The sequence below is a fragment of the Peromyscus eremicus genome, chromosome 18 (genome assembly GCF_949786415.1).
Source record: "Peromyscus eremicus chromosome 18, PerEre_H2_v1, whole genome shotgun sequence".
Taxonomy (NCBI): Eukaryota; Metazoa; Chordata; class Mammalia; order Rodentia; family Cricetidae; genus Peromyscus; species Peromyscus eremicus.
Genome location: NC_081434.1, coordinates 17,755,747 through 17,775,352, shown reverse-complemented (window position 1 = coordinate 17,775,352; position 19,606 = coordinate 17,755,747). Strand labels below are relative to the sequence as shown.

The 19,606-nt window shown below is 41.6% G+C and overlaps 1 protein-coding gene across 10 annotated transcripts in view; it reads left to right on the top strand.

Moving 5' to 3' along the window:
- Nucleotides 1-19,606, top strand: part of Osbpl8 (oxysterol binding protein like 8) — a 137,421-nt gene that overhangs the window by 26,689 nt on the left and 91,126 nt on the right. For 8 of the 10 annotated variants that reach the window (XM_059245543.1, XM_059245548.1, XM_059245547.1 and 5 more), the window contains exon 2: nucleotides 13,224-13,329. In XM_059245543.1, the coding sequence (XP_059101526.1) occupies nucleotides 13,288-13,329 (42 nt within the window). In that variant the 5' untranslated portion in view covers nucleotides 13,224-13,287. Of the gene's footprint in view, nucleotides 1-13,222; nucleotides 13,330-19,606 lie in introns of those variants that run through there. The other 2 variants (XM_059245549.1, XM_059245550.1) reach the window with 2 other exon arrangements.

The following is a 19,606-nucleotide window of genomic DNA, read 5'->3' as shown; positions in this document are numbered from 1 at the left end:
CCCCACCCAGAGTGGGCAGTATCGTTTCGTGGGTTGTGCCCTGGCTGAGCAGGCACGTCCTCTTTCTCTCCTTCCTGACTGTGATGCTTTGTAACCTCCTCTTCCTGCTGCCTGCCCTGCCACGATGGACTGTGCTCTCAAACTCTTCCTCCCCGATGGCTTTCCTGAGGTCTCTTGTGTGTGAGAGAAGTACTGCTGTAGGTTCTAATGGTGTAACCTAGCCCAGACGCCCCAGTCCTTGGAGATTCGCCCTCACAGTAAAATGACATTTGTTAAGTGCTCCCAAAGACTGGCCCACTTTATTTGCTAGTGACGTTTCCCTGTCTTTTGTGAATACTCTTAACAAGAGGTTTATTTTTATCTTATGTGTGTGAATGTTGCCTGCATACACATATATGCACCACGTGCCTAACTGTTGTCCTTGGAGGCCAGAAGAGGTCATTGGGTCCCCTGGAACTGAAGGTAAGCCATCATGTGGGTGCTGGGAACTGAACCTAGGTCTTCTGCAAGAGCAGCAAGTGCACTTAACCATTGAACCATCTTTCTAGCACCCATTGCTACTCTTAATTGAGTAAGTGATTTAATTACATTTTCCCCTGTATTATTTAGTGAGTTTTTCCCATTTATGGAAATTACAAGGTTATTACTAAAACATTAAATGAGATCTATATGCTAAAAATATAAAACAAGAAACAGAAGTACAAAGAAAAAATTTTTGAAGCAGAGTTTAGCTCTGTAACCCATGCTATATTATATATATTTTCCAGGTTGGTTTTGAACTCACAGCGCTCCTCCTGCCTCTACCTCCTGAGTGCTGAGATTACAGGCATGGGCCATCACATCTGGTTATTGTGATTTGTGATAAAGGTAAGTTCCCCAGCCCATTGAACAGTATCTCTCTCAGGCTGAGGAAGTCATCTTTTTCCCAGAAGAGGGGATTCTTGAGCAGTTTGGACAACAGGCAAGCATTAGGAAAATGAAGAGTGGCCAGGTTCTCACAGTGTCCATTGAGGCATAGGAGCTGAGCCTTGGAAGTGGCTCATAACATCAAGGGCCAGAGGAGACCCTGAGGAGATCTAATGGGATGACAGGTGGCGAAGCCCTTTAACTAAGTTGAGAAAGGAAGGACACGATAGGCCTTACATTTCTGAAAAATAATACAGTCTAAAATTGGAACCACCAAAGACCAGTGTCCTTGTGAAGAGTGGTCGTGGAAGGGGAAGCATTGCAGAGAGTAGGCTATGGAGAGCGAGCACAGATGTGGACATGGAGGGCTCTCTCTGCTTTGGAAAAGCTGCATGGTGGATGTGGGATGAGCCCTTCAGAATAGAGATGGTACTGGGACTAGTCAGCCTGTGATGGAGGCTGAAGCCACGGGTGTTTAGAGCGACAGGGAGGAGATGAGACACAGGGAGGCCTTATTAGAGCTGTGAAGTGCACACCAGAGAAATAAGGAGAAAAGCACAAAACATTTTATTACAGCTGGGGAATAGAGTGTTAAAGGGCTGACTTAGTACTGTGAACTCAATTCCACTAGGCTTTGAGACAAATAATGAAAGTCTGTGTCTCTGTTAATTTAATGGTTTAAAAAAAATCTTGTCTTAGAAAGCATTCAGTGCTGGAGCTGGAGAGAGGGCTCAGTGGTTTAGAGCATTTGTTGATCTTGCAGAGGACCTGGTTTCAGTTCCAAGCACCCACGTGGTGGCTAACTGCCTGTTTGAGGGAATCCAGTGTTCTTTCCTGGCTTCCACAGGCACGAGGTACACACGTGGTATACATTCGAGCAAACACTCACACATAAAATAAAAACAAATTTTAATAAATCATTTAGTACAGTTTATATTCAGGAGCATCCCCTACTCTTGTTTCCTGCATACAGATCCTATTTTTAATTTATTGAACTATTTCAGTTGGGGACTGGAAAGGTAACTGAGCAGTTAAGAGGTGCGTGTTCTTCTTGCAGAGGATGTGGGTTCAGTTGCCAGCTTCAGTGTCAGAAGGCTCACAAGTGCTGTGACTCTAGAGGCATTTGCCCCTCTGGATTCCCATGGGCACACACCCCACACAGAGACTCAAGCACATGTACCCTACAAAGATGCAAACATATACACATGATGCGAAAGTAAAGTGTAGCCCTTAAAAATGAGAAAGACACAGAATATTTTCAACGTATCAGTCTGATATAGTCCCAGGAGTACATAGAATTCCAGAACCAAGTACAATATTGCAAACTATTCATGAGAGAAGTCGGAAACTGTTCAGGTGACGAATAGAGGGTATGTGGAAAATCTGAAGGAGGGCGGTTCTACCAGTTCGGAACGTAGATAAATGAGCAGCAGTGGGGTAGATGAACTTGGTAGGGAGGGGAGTCAAGCAAGCGGAAGTCTGAGAAGGTCCCAGATATCCCCTGTTTAACGACTCAGCCGTGGTTTAATGTGACGGCACTTGGGGCTTATCAGTTAAGAGCACTTGCTGCCCTTCCAGAGGACCGGGGTTATTTCCTTCCCAGCACTCACTCTGGGTGACTCACAGCCTTGTGTGATTCCAGCTCCAGGGGATCCAATGCCCTTTCTGGTCCCTGAAGCTCCCTGCACTCAAAGTATACACACACACACTTTCTCCCCTCTGTCTCTCTCTCAAAGTATACACACACACAGAGAGAGAGAGAGAGAGAGAGAGAGAGAGTGAGAGAGAGAGAGAGAGAGAGAGAGAGAGAGAGAGAGAAAGAGAGAGAGAGAGAGAATTAAAAAATAAAAATAAATCTTAAGTGGTCATACTTCACAAGTGGTCCTTTAACATCCACAAGTTGAGTTTACAACATCAGCTAATATAAGAATGCCACTAAGCTCTCCTATGTTATTTCCTAGTTAGGGTTTCTGTTGCTGTGATGAAACACCATGACCAAAGCAAACTGGAGAGGAAAAGGTTTATTTGACTATGCTTCCCAATCACCATTTATCATGAAAGGAAGTCAGGACAGGAGCTCAAACCCGGCAGGAACCTGGAGGCAGGAGCCGATGCAGAGGCCATGGAGGGGTGCTGCTTACTGGCTTGCTTCCCCTGGCTTGCTCAGCCTGCTCTCTTACAGAACCCAGGACCAGCAGCACCACCCACAATGGTTGCGCTCTCCGCTATCAATGACTAGTTAAGAAAATACCCTACAGACCTGCCTATAGTGTGATCGTATTGAAGCATTTTCTCAATCGAATCTCCCTCCTCTCTCTGCTGCCTCTGGCTTCTGTCAAGTTGATAGAAAACTCACTGGTATGGTGGTATTAGGTTTGGTGGGCCACTCTGTTGCAGAAGTGATTTGTTAGACCTTTAGAATTTGAGTCCTATAAAAGGACTCTAAAATTCCTCTCCACTTACTTAAGTGTTAGAGATTGAATCCAGAGTCTCACAAATGACAGGCAAGTGCCCTGCCACTGAGATGCATCCTACTCCTGGTACTTTTTGAAATTAGTTTTGCTTTAAGATGATTGAGTTGTTTCTGGTTTTTGTTTTCAAGACAGGCTCTCACTGTGTAGCTCTGGCTGGCCTGGGACTCACAGAGAACGCCTCTCTCTGTCTCCTCAGAGCTGATATTAAAGGCATACACCACCATGACTGGAAGTTCCTCCTGTTTTTTATTTACTTTCTTAAAACAATACCAAGAACAATAACAAATATCTGTTCAGACTGAACTCTGGTCCTCCTTTCCCATTTGATTTTACATACTATTTATAAAATCAATATGTTTAGTTACAAAAAAGGGAGAAAAAGTCTGTTGGGTGATTGGTTACAGTTTTGAGTATATAAATTAATTTGAGAAGTAATAACTTTTAATGCATTTAATTTGCTTTTTAATTATGTGTATGTTTCTCTGTGTGTCTGTTTATGGGTATATGCTTGTGAAGTGTAGGTGCCCATGGAGGCCAGTGAGATCAGATCCCCCTAGAGCTGGAGAAACAGGGTATTGTGAACCCCTACCCCATATGGATGCTCTGAACTGAGCTTGTATCTTCTAAAAAAGCAGTATGTGCTTTTAACTACCAAGCCATCTCTCCAGCCTGAGAATTAACAATTTAAAAATATCAAGGCTTTCTAGGCCAGGAACATAGTATATTTTTCTTTGTTTAGATTTTCTTTATTTCTTTTGTGACATTTTGCAACTTTTTATGCATTATAGAAGCCTTTCATATTTATATTGGGTTTATTTTCTACGTATGTGAAATATATTCATTTACAAATGGAATCATGTCATTCTGACAGTTCCTATCTGTAGGGATGATTTTCCTTATGTATTGTAGTCTTGCTAACTGCACTGCGTTAAACCTGATCTCAGTGATAAACACGTCAGAAGACAACTGAAAAGAAAGATTTGTTGAGTTGATAGCTTCAGAGGCTTCAGTCCACAGCCAGCTCGCTCGATTGCTTTGAGCCTCAGCTGCGTGATGGAGAGAGCCTGAGGACATGAGTGCTCAGTTCCTGGCAGCCAGCCAGCAGGGCAGAGGAGCAGGAGGTGGCCTAGGCCAGAAGAAGCCCTTCAAAGACATGCCGACCTGCTTCCTCCCGGATTCGGCCCCACCCCTACAGTGCCATCATTTCTGAGTAGTCTGATTTCAAGAATTTGATCCGTCAAAAGATTAAAGCATTGATTTTTGTCAGAGCCGTTCTGGGCATGTTCATCTTTGGAAATGTTCTCATAGACACAGCTAGTGTTGTTTACTTAAGCTCCTAGACAGCTCTCAATCCAATCAGGTTGATGATCAAGATTAGTCATTATACAGAATTCTACCAATTTTCATATTCTTTTGTGTGCATTCACATTATCTGCAAATATAATTTCTTTTCTTTCACTTCTTAGAATTTAAAATTGCCTTTATTACACTAGTTAGGATCCCTAACTACTGTGAAGTTAAATGGAAAGGCTGTTGACACTGTCCACATTACAGTGGGAGGACAAGTGTTTCATCATCGAATGTGATGTCTTCTGCAGGTTTGTTAAATTCAGAGGGTTACCTCTTCTTAGCTAAAGACTATGGAGAGTAGATGCAGGTGTGTCAGGTTCCTTTTTTGAGAGTCTCTGTGTAGATCCAAACCACTTGTAAACTCGCAGCCGTTCCCTGCTCCTTGGCCCAGGGCCGCTTCTCTGGCTTGCTTTGCCCTCAGAGGGCCTGCAGTCCCCCCCAGCTCACGGGCCTGTGCTCCAAACCCTCACTGCTGTACCATAGATTCTGAAGCGTCATGCAGACGCGCCAAACCACAGTGCTTGGCGGGTAACCTTAAATTGTTTCTTTACGTCAAACTGACAGAGTGAAATTCTCTTGAGAGATAAAAATATGTTATTTAAAAGTTCAGTGGATTTAGTTATCAAAATGAAAGAGCTGTTGTTTTTCTTATATATGTGTTTATCAAAACGAAACAAAAAAACCTCTGGGGTATCCTGTAGGATGGCTGCAAATGGCGTTACCCTTGCTTGGTACTTGCTTCTCTGTGCCTTTTCTCTGTGACCAAAATGGTAATTTAAGCCCAAAATACAGAAGAAATTTTGTTATGCTTAGGTTCTGTAAGAACTTTGTTAGACTAAGTATGGAGATTGAGGGGCCAGTTTTCCGAGCGGTCTTTTTAGAGTACTGATAACAAAAGAGAGAACATGACCTTTTTTAAACTTTGAATTCAGCTAGTAATTAACATACAGCCTTAGCTTCACTTGGCGGTTTTGAGAAGTGAGACCTGAGTGTTCTGATACAGAACTCTTAAAGTCCTGAAGCTCTTGTTTTGGTGTTGAAGCACCGCAACTCTGAAAAGCTGCTGATTGACAGAGGGGACTATCTCTCTTTTCCTCAAGCCTGCTTTGTAAACTTACTACCATTGAGCTTGCTTTCAACTTCCGTTTTAGTTAAAACAATCCGCACTTCTATTTTCTAAGTTGGGGTTATAGAGATGTCCATAACTGTTCACCTCTAAGAGATTGTGAGATGGATGCACAAATCCTTTAAGCCTCTGCATTAGTTACTTTTCTAGGTGCTGTAACAAAACAGCCCACGTGAGGGAGGAGGAAGTGTGTGTGTTTTGGCTCCTGTTTGGAGGATAGACTTCTCTACGGCAAGGCATGGACGGCCAGGAACTTGAGGCCCCTGGGTATGCTGCACTCACACTTAGGATGCAGGAAAAGAGGAAACCTGCTGCCTAGCTTATATCTCCTCCGGCTCTGTCTGGGCTCCCACTCCATGGGTGCTGACACTCACAGTCAGGGTCGGTCTCCCACACCCTCCAATTTCACCTCCCTGGAAACACCTGCCTCCACCCTCACAGCGGTGTGTTACCTAGATGCTTCTTAATCCATCGAGTTGAAACGCATGTTAACCGTCACAGCCCCCACCACCTTCTCCCTCCAGGGTTTTGCTGTTAGCAGTGTTTCTTAACTCTGTTCCTTATAGCACAGACTGTTAACTTCAGGCTTCCTTTCCTTCTCCTGCGCCCATTGTTAGATGTTAAGATTTAGTTTGTGTGGATCTGTCCTTTTTTATAGAGAGAGTTTGCCTTTGCAAAGAGTAACAACAGAAAATTCTTCACATTGAAAACTAAAAATGAGATTAAAAAATAAACATTGATCCTTTCAAGCGTAAGTATCACATGGCCCTGGACTGAGCTTCACCTCCCCAGTTCTCAACACGATCTCATCTGATTTGAATTCTGCTACATGTGCAGACTGTCACTTTCGATTGCTAGATTGACCCACCTCAGAGTCAGGTCTGCATGTTCAACTTCCTCCTTTGCCTTTTTTTTTCTTAATTCGAGGATTTATTTTATTGTATGAATGTTTTTCCTTAATGTGTGTATGTGTACTATGTGCATGCCTGCTGCCTGAGGTCAGAGGAGGGTGAAACCTCTAGAACTGGGGTTTCAGATGGTTGTCAGCCACTATGTGGGTGCTGGAAATTGAACCTAGGTCCTTTGCAAGAGCTACAACTGCTCTTAACAGCTAAGCCATCTCTCCAGCTCCTCAGTGGCTTCCGTGATGTCTCCATTCAGAGGTCTAAGTGGTATCCCATGAGTGTCCATCTGGAGATGAGTTCATATCCACTTATGCTCTTCCCAAGTCTTCCTAGGATATGCTGAGTACCTGTTAGTGGCAACTCCATTTTTTATTGTTAGTTGCTTAAAGCAAAATCCTTGCCAGTTTCTCCAACCTCCTCTGTAGTTTATACCTTGTATATGAGGCTCGTCAATAATAATAATTTGACTGTATATACGAGGTATATAAAAATTGGGCAGCGTCTCCCGTGTCTGCTGCTTTTCTGGTGCAGGCCACCGCTGTCTCTTGTATGGCACAGTCAGTACTCACTTGTTACTGTATTCAGAGCTAGCACCTAGAGCGACCGACTGACCGACCAACCGACCGACCGCCCTACAGAAGTCAAGTCCTTTTTTGTACTTACTTTCAGCAGCTGTCTTCCGTCTCAGTCAGGGTAAAGTTGTGCTGTCCGTGGAGCCGGACTCACTGTGGTTGGGAACTAGCTGCTCTTCTCTTCGCTCCCCATTCTCCTTCCCCACTTGCAGCAGGAATCCCCTGCTGTTCTGCAAACATGCCAGGGTCCTGCTCCAGGGGCTTTGCACTCGCTTGCTTTTCTGCCTGGACAGCTGTGGGGCTCATTCCCTCATGTTCCTGGGGTCTTGACTCGGGATCATCTCTGAGGCCTTCCCTCCTGTCCATGATTCTCCCTGCCCAACTCCTGCCTTCTTCCCTGCCTGACTTTTCTCTTTTGCATTAAATGCTATTTAAAAATTATCGGGTTAGATAGCTTTTGAGAAAGCAAATTACTGAAGATAATTAAAGTCCAAGGAAAATTAGTCTGAGGAATTAGACCCTGGTAAGTTTATTCAGAAAACTACAGATGTGAAAACAGAAGACACTTTCTGCTTTTGAATTTTGTCACTGGTGATAATTGTATAATGTAAATGTTGTCTGGCCATGCCAAGTGGTAGCTGACATGGAATCATTTGGTGATCACTTCAAAACCTCACGCCTATCCAAATCCATGTTCACTGAGCTCAGATGAAGGGTAGATTGGTTTCTATTTCTTTTGGACCTTCCAGACAACATGCATAGCATTGCATTGTCTTAATGTAAATCATTCAGAATCTCAAAGGCAAAGATGTTTGCAAAGTGGAATTCCCATGCCTTCAGTGTCTGATGCAGAGGAAAGCACCCAGGCACTGAGAATAGATGATGAAATGTACCTGTGCCCGTGCAGGTGACATACGCTCTGTGAGTTACTTTTCTGTTGCTGTGATAACACATCAAAAACCAAAGCAACATATAGAAAGGAGGGTTTGTTTCTGGCTGATAGTTCCAGAAAGATAAGAGTCCATCTTCACAGTAGGGAGGTATGGCAGTAAACACCAGGCAGGGCAGCAGAAAGAGCTCAGAGCTCACACCCTGAACCACATGCACACTGGAAACAGTGCATGGCGTTTGAAACCTCAAAACACATTTCCTTAGCAAGGCCACACCCTACCCAGACGTTGTCACCAACTGGGGACTACATATGCAGATACCTGAGAATATGGGGTACATCTTGTTTAAACTATCACATATGCCTACATATTTTTGGACTTGGGGTTCTACAGAAAAGCAATCAATTTTGTATGTGTGTGTAAAAGGGAGTGGGAAAGGATATCAAATGTTTGATTTTGAGGAATTGGCTGATATACTTATTGGGGTTTAGAAATAAAATCTGTGGACTTGGGTTATAGCTTAGTTAGTAGAATAACTCGTAGCTGCCTAGCATACAGAAGGCTTTGGAGAGTGCATGCTTGTAACCCTAACGTGTGGGAAGTGGAGACAGAAGGATCAGAGTTCAGGGTCATCCAGTGCTACATAGGGTGTTCTAGCCACGACACTCCAAGAGATTGTCTAAAACTGAAGAAATAACAGCAACAACACAAACACACAAATAAAAATGAACAGTCCTCTAAAATTTACAAGGCCACCTTCCTTCTTTAGAAGATCATAGTCTCTCCCCAAGGCTTAGCTGATTAAATGAAGCCCCTTATTCTGCCCATTTTGAGGAACTGGCTCATTGCATTAGTGAGGAGTTATATTTATGAAATATGCAAGGCAGACTGGAAACCTAGGGAGTTGGTACTGGAGTCTTGAATGAAAGGGGATCAAGAAGCAGAGTTACTTCTTTTTAGAGAATATCAGTCTTTGGTTTTTTTTTTTTTTTTTTTTTTTTTCCAGCCTTCAACTAATTGGCTGAGTTCCACTCACATTATGGAAATTAACCTATTTCACTTTCACTTTGAGGGGTTAAATGTTAGTCACATCTGAAAGCTACCTTCTCAGCATCATCTAGACTTGTACATGACGGAATACTTGGTAACCATAGTGCAGCCAAGTGGTCCTGTAAAGTCAGCCTGGCACCATATATGCTTCTGTAAACCACACTCACACTAATTCACAATGCACTTCCAACCTTAGTACTTGAGACTGTAGCTGCATGTGGAGACAATGGGTCTTTACACAGGTGAAGCTGAGGGTCAGTGAGGGCTCAGTGGGTAGAAGGGCTTGCATGCACACAAGCCCTGCAGTCTGCATTGATCCCTGCAATCCACATCGGAAGGAAAGGACCCATTTATATGCTGACCTCTGACCTCCACATATACATCATAGCCTGTGCATCCCTCCCATCATATGTGTACATTTGTAATAATAGTGATAATAATAAGAATAATAATAACAACAACAACAACAATGGCTTTAAATATAATGTGAGGTCAGTATATCTTACATTATAAGCCAGTGAGAGGGAAGAAATCAAACTTACTTGATTTGCACATGGACATGCTCAAAATAAAGTACAGTTCTCTGTAACTTTATAGTCACAGCACACAAATATTTGTATCTTCTAGTATATCCATTTTATATGGTTTACTCTCTGCAAGCATCTTGTCTAGTTACGGTGTTTGGATTGTACTACTGTAGTTTTCCATTAACATTAATCATGAGAAATAGTAATACAAAGAGATTAGTAAGGGTTTTCCTATACTTTGGATGTAGCCTTTCTTACCTTCATTGTGGACCACCAATGTGATGTCTCTGTAGTAACTGAAATCAGTTGTTTCAGAGGCACTGATACTCCAAGATGGCTAGGGTGTAATTTCAGTCTCTAGCCAAGTGAGATCATTATTGTGTCTCCCAAATGTAGCATTCATCCCGTTGGAAATAGCACCTCGAGAAGTATGTATCCTAACTAATGGAGAAGCAGTACCGTATAGTAGAAGTCTTTTTCAGAATATGTATGTGTAAGCTTTTGGTGAGCAATGCTCCAGGAAGGCATTGCTGCCTGCCTAATTGGGAAATAGAAAGCCATATTCCTGATCCCAATTCCATCCTTGCCACCATGACCACTTTGTTCATGAATCTATTGGGCAAACAGGAATGCCTGGGGAAAGACTCCCTGACATCACAGAACGGGCCACTGTCCATTCGGTCATTAGAGTCTCCCACTGTTGAGGTCACCCTTAGATGACATCACAGAACGGGCCGCTGTCCATTTGGTCATTAGAGTCTCCCACTGTTGAGTCACCCTTGGATGAAACATTCACGTGAGACCTAGTTGTCATCATTGTCAAGGCTAGTTAGGACTTCAGGCTTTCTGGTCTACATAGTGTCTTGTGTTACTTATTTTTGTCCTCCTATTCACTACTCCTATTTTTCCTTTATAACCCTTTAGAACTATAAAGATCATTTCTAGATTATGTGCTATGGTTTAGTCACATGCCCCATACCCCTGAATTAAAAGTTTAAATATATAAGGTCCAGTTACATGAAGTTTTTGTGAGCTTGTGTATGTATTGTCTTTCTCTGTGTGTATGCACATGTATGCATTTGTGTGTGTAGGCCAGAGGTTGACACTGGGTAGCTTCCTCTATTACTCTCTACCTTGTTTTTGAGACAGTGTCTCCCACTGAACCTGGAGCTCACTGGTTTGGCCCAATTGGCTAGTCAGTAGGATCCCGTTGTCTCTCTCTTCCCAGTAATAGAATTACATGCATTACCAAGCATGCCTTTTACCGTGGGTTTGGGGATACAATTCAGGTCCTCATGCTATATGTCAAGGGCTTTATGAGCGAGTCTTCTCCCTGCTCTAAGTGAAAATTACATTGGGAAGAATACACACTGACTTTTAGGCAGGGTTAAAGAAGGATGGATTTTGGAACTTCTCAGGCTCTGTAACTCACTTCAACATAGCTTTCATCTTTCTACCTCGCTTTATTGGATGGCAAGACATTTACAGGGGAGGCATTACTTTCATTTGGAGTCCATGTTTTTTTTTAAAAAAAAAAAGGTCAGTGTCAGCAATATTTATTTTATGCTGTTCTCTAGATGTTTGAAATGTCATTGAGAAAAGGAAAAGGATAATTACACCTACTCCAGTAAGTTAAATGAAGAAAAGTCACCCAATGCTTTTTTTAAATTCCTCTTCTGTCTGCATGGTGGCATTTGGAATGTGCAGGATTTAGTTATGAAGGTGGCACAGATTGGCTGAGACATTGAATAATTCTGTTTGCTTTCAAAGAGGTCTTCTCATTATGAAGATCTATATTTTTCCAGTGCAGAAAAGTTTCTTCTGCTTCTTTTGTTAATTACTTCTTCCTTGTATTGTTTATTAACTGTTGGAGTTGGGTTTTCTGTTTTGTTTTTCTTGTTAATGTATCCCAGGGTGGCCTCTTAACTCTTAGTGATCCTCCTGTCTCAGTCTCCTGAGTACTAAGACTAGAGGTACCCATGTACCACACCTGGATCACGATAGAGTTGTTATTAGGCAAATGTTGTACCTCTGTGCTTCTTGGTTTCCATCTGCTATTTCCACATCCTGTTTATTTACACGTCTGTACATATCCTGTTTTACCAACTGTATTCCCAAGACCACCAGCTTCAACTTCAGGCTGCCTATTCACCACTTTTTGTATTTTAATTAGCCTACCTGTTTTATATTTATATATAATATTTATTTTTATTTTATTTTATAATTTAATTTAATTTTACCTATCAGCCACAGAATCCCTTGTCCTCCCCCCATTCCCATCTCCTACAGGGCAAAGACTCCCCTGGGGATTGAGTTCAACCTGGTAGATTCAGTTCAGGTAGGTCCAGTCCCTTCCTCCCAGGCTGAGCTAAGTGTCCCTGCATAGGCTCCAGGTTCCAAACAGCCAGCTCCTGCACTGAGGACAGGTCCCGGTCCCACTGCCTGGGGGCCTCCCAAACAGTTCAAGCCAATCAACTGTCTCACCTATTCAGAGGTCCTGATCCAGTTGGGGACTTATATATAATATTTTGTTTTATATTTGTATATAAAGTATTATTTTGAAGGGATGCCTGAGTCTTTTAGTTCTAGTCAATATATGATTAGTGAATAAAATAGTTCTTCTTTATTACATTGGCATAAACAAAACTGTGTTAAAATGCAGCATGTGGAAAACCAGGAGATGTCCTTGGTTTTTGTTTTCTTGAGGTAGAGTTTGATGGCGCCTCATCACTCTTCTGGCCTCTGCTTCCCAGATGTTGGGCAGTTGCTGTTTTTTTTGAGACAAAGTTTCTCTTTGTAGCTTTATGCCTTTCCTGGAACCCACTCCATAGCCCAGGCTGGCCTTGAACTCAGAGATCTGCCTGCCTCTGCCTCCTCAGCACTGGGATTAAAGGTGTGCGCCACCACCGCCTGGCTCAGTTGCATTTTTTTTTAAAGCTTACCTCTAGGTATTTCTTTTCACCTGAGATAAATTTTCTGTTTCACTTTTCGTCGAACTTTTATTCTTTTAAAAAACATGTATGATTATTATTTTGTTATTTTATGTTTATGGGTGTTTTGCTTACGTGTATGTCTGTCACTACATGTGTGCAGTGACCATGGAGGCCAGAAGGGGGTGTTGGGTCCCCTGGAACTGGAGTAATAGATGGCTGTTGGCTGCCAAGTGGATGCTGGGAATTGAACTCAGGTGCCCTGCAAGAGCAGCAAGTGTTTTTAACCACTGAGCCATCTAATTAATAACCAAGATTAATTCTTAAAACAAAAACAAATGAAAAAACTTTGTCAAAATCTGTTTTTTTTTGTTTAATTTTCCAGTAACCTTAGTATAAAATATTTTTGCCTTCTACTATCATTAATGTTTATTTTCTACTTGCTTTCTTTAATTGTTAGCCAGTGCTAATACATACACGTTTCTTCTTCTAGGGTTTCCAGACTTCTAGAATGGCTAAGCATTAATGGAGGGAGAGGCATAAATTGACCTTCCACTATGGAGGCAGGCTTAGCAGACGGAGACCCTGACAGAGCTTCGGTGAGTACTTTAAAACAGTACAATAAGGACGCGCCACCTACAGCTGTGGAGTGCGTGATGTGAGCCATACTTCATTCTTGACAACTCATTGAGAGCAAAGGCTTGTTTATTTGGTTGGGTGGTTGGGGTTATTTTTGAGACAGTTTCACTATGTAGTCCTAGCAGGCCAGGAACTCACAATGTAGACCAGGCTGGCCTTGAATTAATAGAAATCTGCCTCCTCTGCCTCCCAAGTGCTGGGATTAAAAGCAAGTGTCACATGCCTTGCAAAAGCAAATTACTTGAAATATTTTAAAAATAATACTCTAACTCCCACATTGTTATGAGAATTACAGATTGTTTACAGCTTGTTGGAGCAGAGCCCTGTCAAATTTCTGGTATTTCTGTTTCAGATTCTTTACTTCTCTGTTCCTTCCCATTCATATTGTCTCAGACATACTGATGTAATAGTTTGTATTTGCTTTCTCAAACCCTTTTTGAATCTTAGTAAAATCAAGAGAATATTAATTGTTAAGGAAATTAAATACCTCTAAATCTCAAATCATGTGCAGCTCTGAGCAAGGAGAGTGAATGAAACATTTAAAGTAATAAAGAATTAAAAGCAACTGCACTATATAGTGTGTGGAAAATTGAAAGTTTAATCAACAATGCTTCCTGAATTAGATTCTGAAATTAAAGTAAATGTGGATAGCAGGGAAAGTATATACTGTCCAATAATTAAAAAAATTCACCCTGGTATAGAATAAGTGGATGATATGTCGTTATAAAATAAAGGCTTTACTCCAGAATAATCATTTTAGCTCTTATATTTGAGTGATTCTATTAAATACTGATTTATAGAATTTTTGTTAGCAGTGTTGCTCTTACCCAAAGTAAAGGCCTCCTCTATGAAATGTCGTCAGGGGTTCCTTTATTTGTGAATGCGGTTCTTGGTGGTGATGATGGTGGAACTGGCATTCTTCCACTAAGCTAAATCATCATCTCTGCAAGTTTGTTTTCTCTCTCTTAAAGAAAATCCCTGTGGGAGCAAGGCAGTGGCCAGCTTCCTGTCTTTGATTCTACTACGGAGATGAGTTACTATTTCATCAAGGTGATTGTAAATTTTAATTGAGTGGATGTCCTTTGTTCAGGCCCCAGTGTAGGGACAGTGTAATAATTAATAGCAACATGCAGTTTTATTGAGTTGGATTAACTTGATTCAAACCTTTTTTGAATTTCTGGTTCGGATTTGTTTTGGTTCCTTAAACATTAAAAAAAAAGTTAAACTTAAAAGTGATCACTTGTTAATAGGGAATAAAATGAGCTTGGAAATAATGTGGTTTATACAGGGCATAGTAGCTGGCTAGAAATGGGGCAGCTGATGGTTATTTTATTTTTACTGTGATTTCAGAAAAAGTTAAAACTAAACCTTGTATTATTACTTGACCATAATCATCTTTAGAAAAGCTATTTCACTGTTCTTATGGCTGAAATGTCCTTGATGCCTTAGTGATAATAAGAATTGTCAATAATAGGCTTGGGATATAGGTGGGCCCAGGCCCACTGTGGATAGCACCGTTCCCTGAGCAGGTAGTCCTGAGCTGTATAAGAAAGAATAAGCTTAAGCAAGCCAGCATGCAGCATTCCTCCATGGTTTCTGCTGCACTCCTTGGCTGTGAATGAATTCCTGCCTTGAGTTCTTTCCTTAAGAATGGACAGTGGCTGGGTGGTGGTGGCACACGCCTTTAATCCCAGCACTCGGGAGGCAGAGCTAAGCAGATCTCTGTGAGTTTGAGGCCAGCCTGGGCTACAGAGTGAATTCCAGGAAAGGTGCAAAGCTACACAGAGAAACCCTGTCTTGAAAAACCAAAACCAAAAAAAAAAAAAGAATGGACAGGACAGTGACCTGAAAGTCTAGGCCAAATAAATCCTTTCCTCCTTCAAGTTGTTTGTTCAGAGTCTTTTCTCACAGCAACAGAAAGGAAACTAAATACGAACTACATAGTATTAAGTTCTGTGCCAGAATCAGATGAAACTGCAGTGATTTATTTTTTTAATTCTAAATTCTGTTCCCTGAGAAGTTGGAGCAAAGATTTGAAGAAGTAGGGAAACTGTTTTGTTCCTTTCAGGGTTTCTTCTGTGATATATTATAGTTTATTGTAGAGAGACTCAACACTGATAATTTCAATATAAACTACAGAAATGTGAATTTCAAACTAGTGTTGTGGTTCACTTTTGAGTTAACTATTTATAAAATAGCCCCAGTGGACTTTGTGCCTTGAGCTCGTTGCTGTTGACACACAGAAGAGGTGGCTGAGAACATGGTTCTGAAGACTTGTAGCTAGAAATCTGAGCAGACTGGCCAGTGTTGGGTCCTTCTGCAGTCTCATTGCTCAGCAAGCTAAAGCAGAAGGAACATGAATTTGAGGGCAGCTTTACCTAGTGAGACCCATGTCATGTAAGACAAAGAAAAGAGCTCTGCCACTTAGTGTGATGTGGGTAATGAATATAAACTCCAGGGTTACAGTTTCCCTGTGAAATACGTCAAGATGACTGTAATGTCTGCCTTCTAGAGTGATTTTGAGTATTAATGGAGACCAAGACTAATGCTGCACACATTTTCAACATCCATTAAGGGGGCTGGAGAGATGGCTCAGAGGTTAAGAACACTGACTGTTTTTCCAGAGGTCCTGAGTTCAATTCCCAGCACCCATATGGTGGCTCACAACCATCTGTAGTGAGATCTGGCTCCCTCTTCTGGCCTCCAGGGATACATGCAGACAGAACACCGTATACATAGTAAATAAATAAATAAATCTTAAAAAAAAGAGAAAGTAATTTAAAAAAATCCATTAAATAAAAGCTACTTTTTTTTAAGTATGGCTTTTACTTTAAAAAAAAAAAAAAAAAAAGCTTCTCTCCAAAAAGATCAATAAGTCTGTGAAGTCTATTTGTATACATTGCATAGTTGGAAAATCTTTATTTTTAAATTTTTATTTTATGTGTATGGATGTTTGCCTGCACGTATGGCTGTGCACCACATGCATACCTGGTGTCGTGGAGGCCAGCAGAGTGTACCAGACCCCTGGAACTGGAGTTACACATGGTTGAGAGCCACCAGGTGGGTGTTGGGACTCTAGCCCGGGTCCTCTGGAAGAGCATCTAGTTAGTTCTCTTACCCACCGAGCCACCTCTCCCGTCTGGAAAAGCTTGAAGAGAATAGTAATTGTGAAAACAGAAGGAAGGAGGGCTCTTCGGATTGAAAATGAGCCAGGAGAACGTTTCAGGATGAAATAGGAGGCGAGGATCACTAGGGAATAAGTTGTTTGAAGTTGAAGGTAAAAGTGGAATATATTAGGTTGGAATCAGTAGGGTTTATGTGGAAAATGATTGCCACAGCAGATAAAGACCAGACGTACAGATCAGGTGCCACAACAAGGATTTTTTGGACTGGATATTCAGATAATGATAACCCTTGAATTTGGAGAATGAGGAATCTGAAACATATGAAGACACGAGCTGATGTCAGGTATCTTTATTCATTGCTCTCCACTGGACCCCCGTCTCCACTACCCAAGCACTGTAGTTACAGATGTGTGCTGCTGTGCTTAGCTTTCACACGGGGCTGAGGGACTGAACTCTGGTTCTCATGCCTACATAGCAAACCCTTCACCCATTGACCCATTAAAAAAGAAAAACATGATCATGTTTTTAAATGTGTTCCCCAGTCCCTGTTTCTTGAAGTTAGAATTGGTAGAGGATTGCTTAGATTTAGATTTCAGTTTCCTTACCACGAGCACTTTATAGATGGTTTTGTGTCTTACCGCCAGGGGACTACAGTGTGAACTTTCTCTCTTGTTATGGTAATGGGAGTCGTGTCTGTTAACTCAGCTGACTTAGGAAATGAGGGTTTGAGAAAATGACAATTATAATGAGTTTTAAGCAAGCGGACTAACCAGTCACATTTTGTAATGTGTTTGTCTTCTAGACTATTAGCCCTTCTGCTGTTTAAAAACTTTGCTTGGTGTCTTAGTTAGGGGAGGAAAGAGTTTATTTGGCTTATACTTCTGTATCACAGTTCATCACTGAAGGAAGTCGGGACAGGAACTCAGACCGGGCAGGAACCTGGAGGAGGAGCTGATGCAGAGGCCATGGAGGAGTTCTGCTTACTGGCTTGCTTCATGGCTTGCTTATCCTGCTTTCTTTTTCCTTTCCTTCCCTCCCTCCCTTCCTCCCTTCCTCCCTTCCCCTCTTTCCTTCCCTCCCCTCGCCTCTCCGAGACAGGGTTTCTCTGAGTAACAGTCCTGCTGTCCGGGATCTGACGCTGTAGACCAAGTTGAACTCGAACTCACAGAGATCCGCCTGCCTGTCTCCTTGAGTGCTGGGATTAAAGGCGTGTACCATTCCTGGCTGAGCCTGTTTTCTAATTGGACCCTGGACCATGAGCCCCAGGGTGGCACCGCCCACAATGGGCTCAGTCTTCTTCCATCAATCACTAATTAAGAAAATGTCTTACAGCCGGATCTTACAGAGGTTTTTTTCTCAAGCTTCCCTCCTTTTCAGATAATTCTAGTTTATGTGTCAAGTTGACTTAAGACTAACCAGCACACTGAGGCTACTAAAGGGAAATATTTTTTAAAAGTGTAGAATAATTTGAAAGGCCTTATATTTTGTGTATCTTTTTAAAACTTGTGAAAATTATGTTAACAATTATTTGTCATTGAGTTCCCAAGTGGGAAAATATTGTTTACTTTACCCCATTGAATAGGTACTAAAGATTCCATCTTTCTGTTACATATTTTTGTAGTTGTTAGAGGTTGATTTTACTCGGGACTTGAATAATGTGGTGATAAAATTTGCCAGGTATATGGCAGGTGAGATGACTCCCTGGGTCAGGACACTGGCCACCAAGCCTGACAGTCTGACTTTGATCTTCGGAACCCACTTGATAGAAGGAGAGAACTGACTCTGTCCGTTTATCCCCTGACCATCACCTACTTGCTGGGGTGTGTGCTCCCACACACATAGGTATGTTTCCCAACACACAAAAGAAAATAAATCTTAAGAAAGCAAAATGCAACTGAAAGCTGATTTCTCAGAATTACACAATTTCATGTTGATAATTTAAAGTAGGTCTTCCTACATAAAAATAAGATAAAATATTCCAGGTTCACAGTGAAACTGTTCAGTAAATTTGGAGAAGCCAGTAAGGGGAAGAGTTAGTTAACAAGAAAGTGAGAAAAATAGCCAGTCCTCTGCACAGTATATCAGCAGATTTCCTAGCTAAAACTTGTGTGTTTTGATTTGCATTTTTGCTTGGAGGTTTCTTTTCCCCATTGGTGCTGTTAGAACACAGGGCTTTGAGTATGATGGGCAAATGCTTTATTACTAAACTACATCCCCAGTCCTGCTTGGAAACCTTATGTATGTTCCCAGGACTCTTCAGTTCCAAAAAGGCTTTCACAGAATGTGAGATCAAAATTATGCTAGTAATAATACCATGGTATTTAACACTTTCTGCTTCTTTCTTACGTTCTTGTACCTGTACACTAATTTGGTATTATTTGTTTATTTGAAGGTATGCTTGTGAAATCTTGTGATTTCAATTGTTTAGTTGAATTTTTTCCACAGGATATTTTGACCTTGCTAAAATTTTTTTATTTGTTTTATTTTATGTGAGTGGGTTTTTCCTCACATGTATGTCTGTGCACTGGTGCCAAAGAGATCAGAGGAGAGCATTGGGCCGCCTGGAACTGGAATTATGAGTGGTTGTGAGCATGTGGGTGCTGAGAGTGGAACCTGGATCCTCTGCAAGAACAAGTTCTCTTAATTTTTTCCAGCTCCAATGTTTTGACATTGGAAGTTTCTTTTAGAATTGCAGAAAAATTACAAAGATAGTTTCTATAATTTTTGTATCCATTTCCCCCTTCTATGATCTTATATTTAGTATGGTACATTTGACATAATGAACCCATACTGATTTTATACACACGGGCATGTGTGTATGCATATACACATATAAAAAGTTGTACGTTTGTGTGTGGAGGATATGCATGTGTTCCTGTTGGCATATGTCTATGGCAGTGCACACACAGGTTTGTGTGTGTGTGTGTGTGTAGGCCAGAGTGTGATGTTTTTCTTTATTCACATTATTTAAGATGGGATCTCTCACCAAGAGCTCATTGGCGCTCACTGATTTGCTAGTCTGAGTGGCCAAGGGAGCTTTTCTCAAGGCCCTCTTGGCTCTGCCTGGAAGAGCTGAGATTACAGGTTCCTGCCATCATGTCACCTGGTTTTT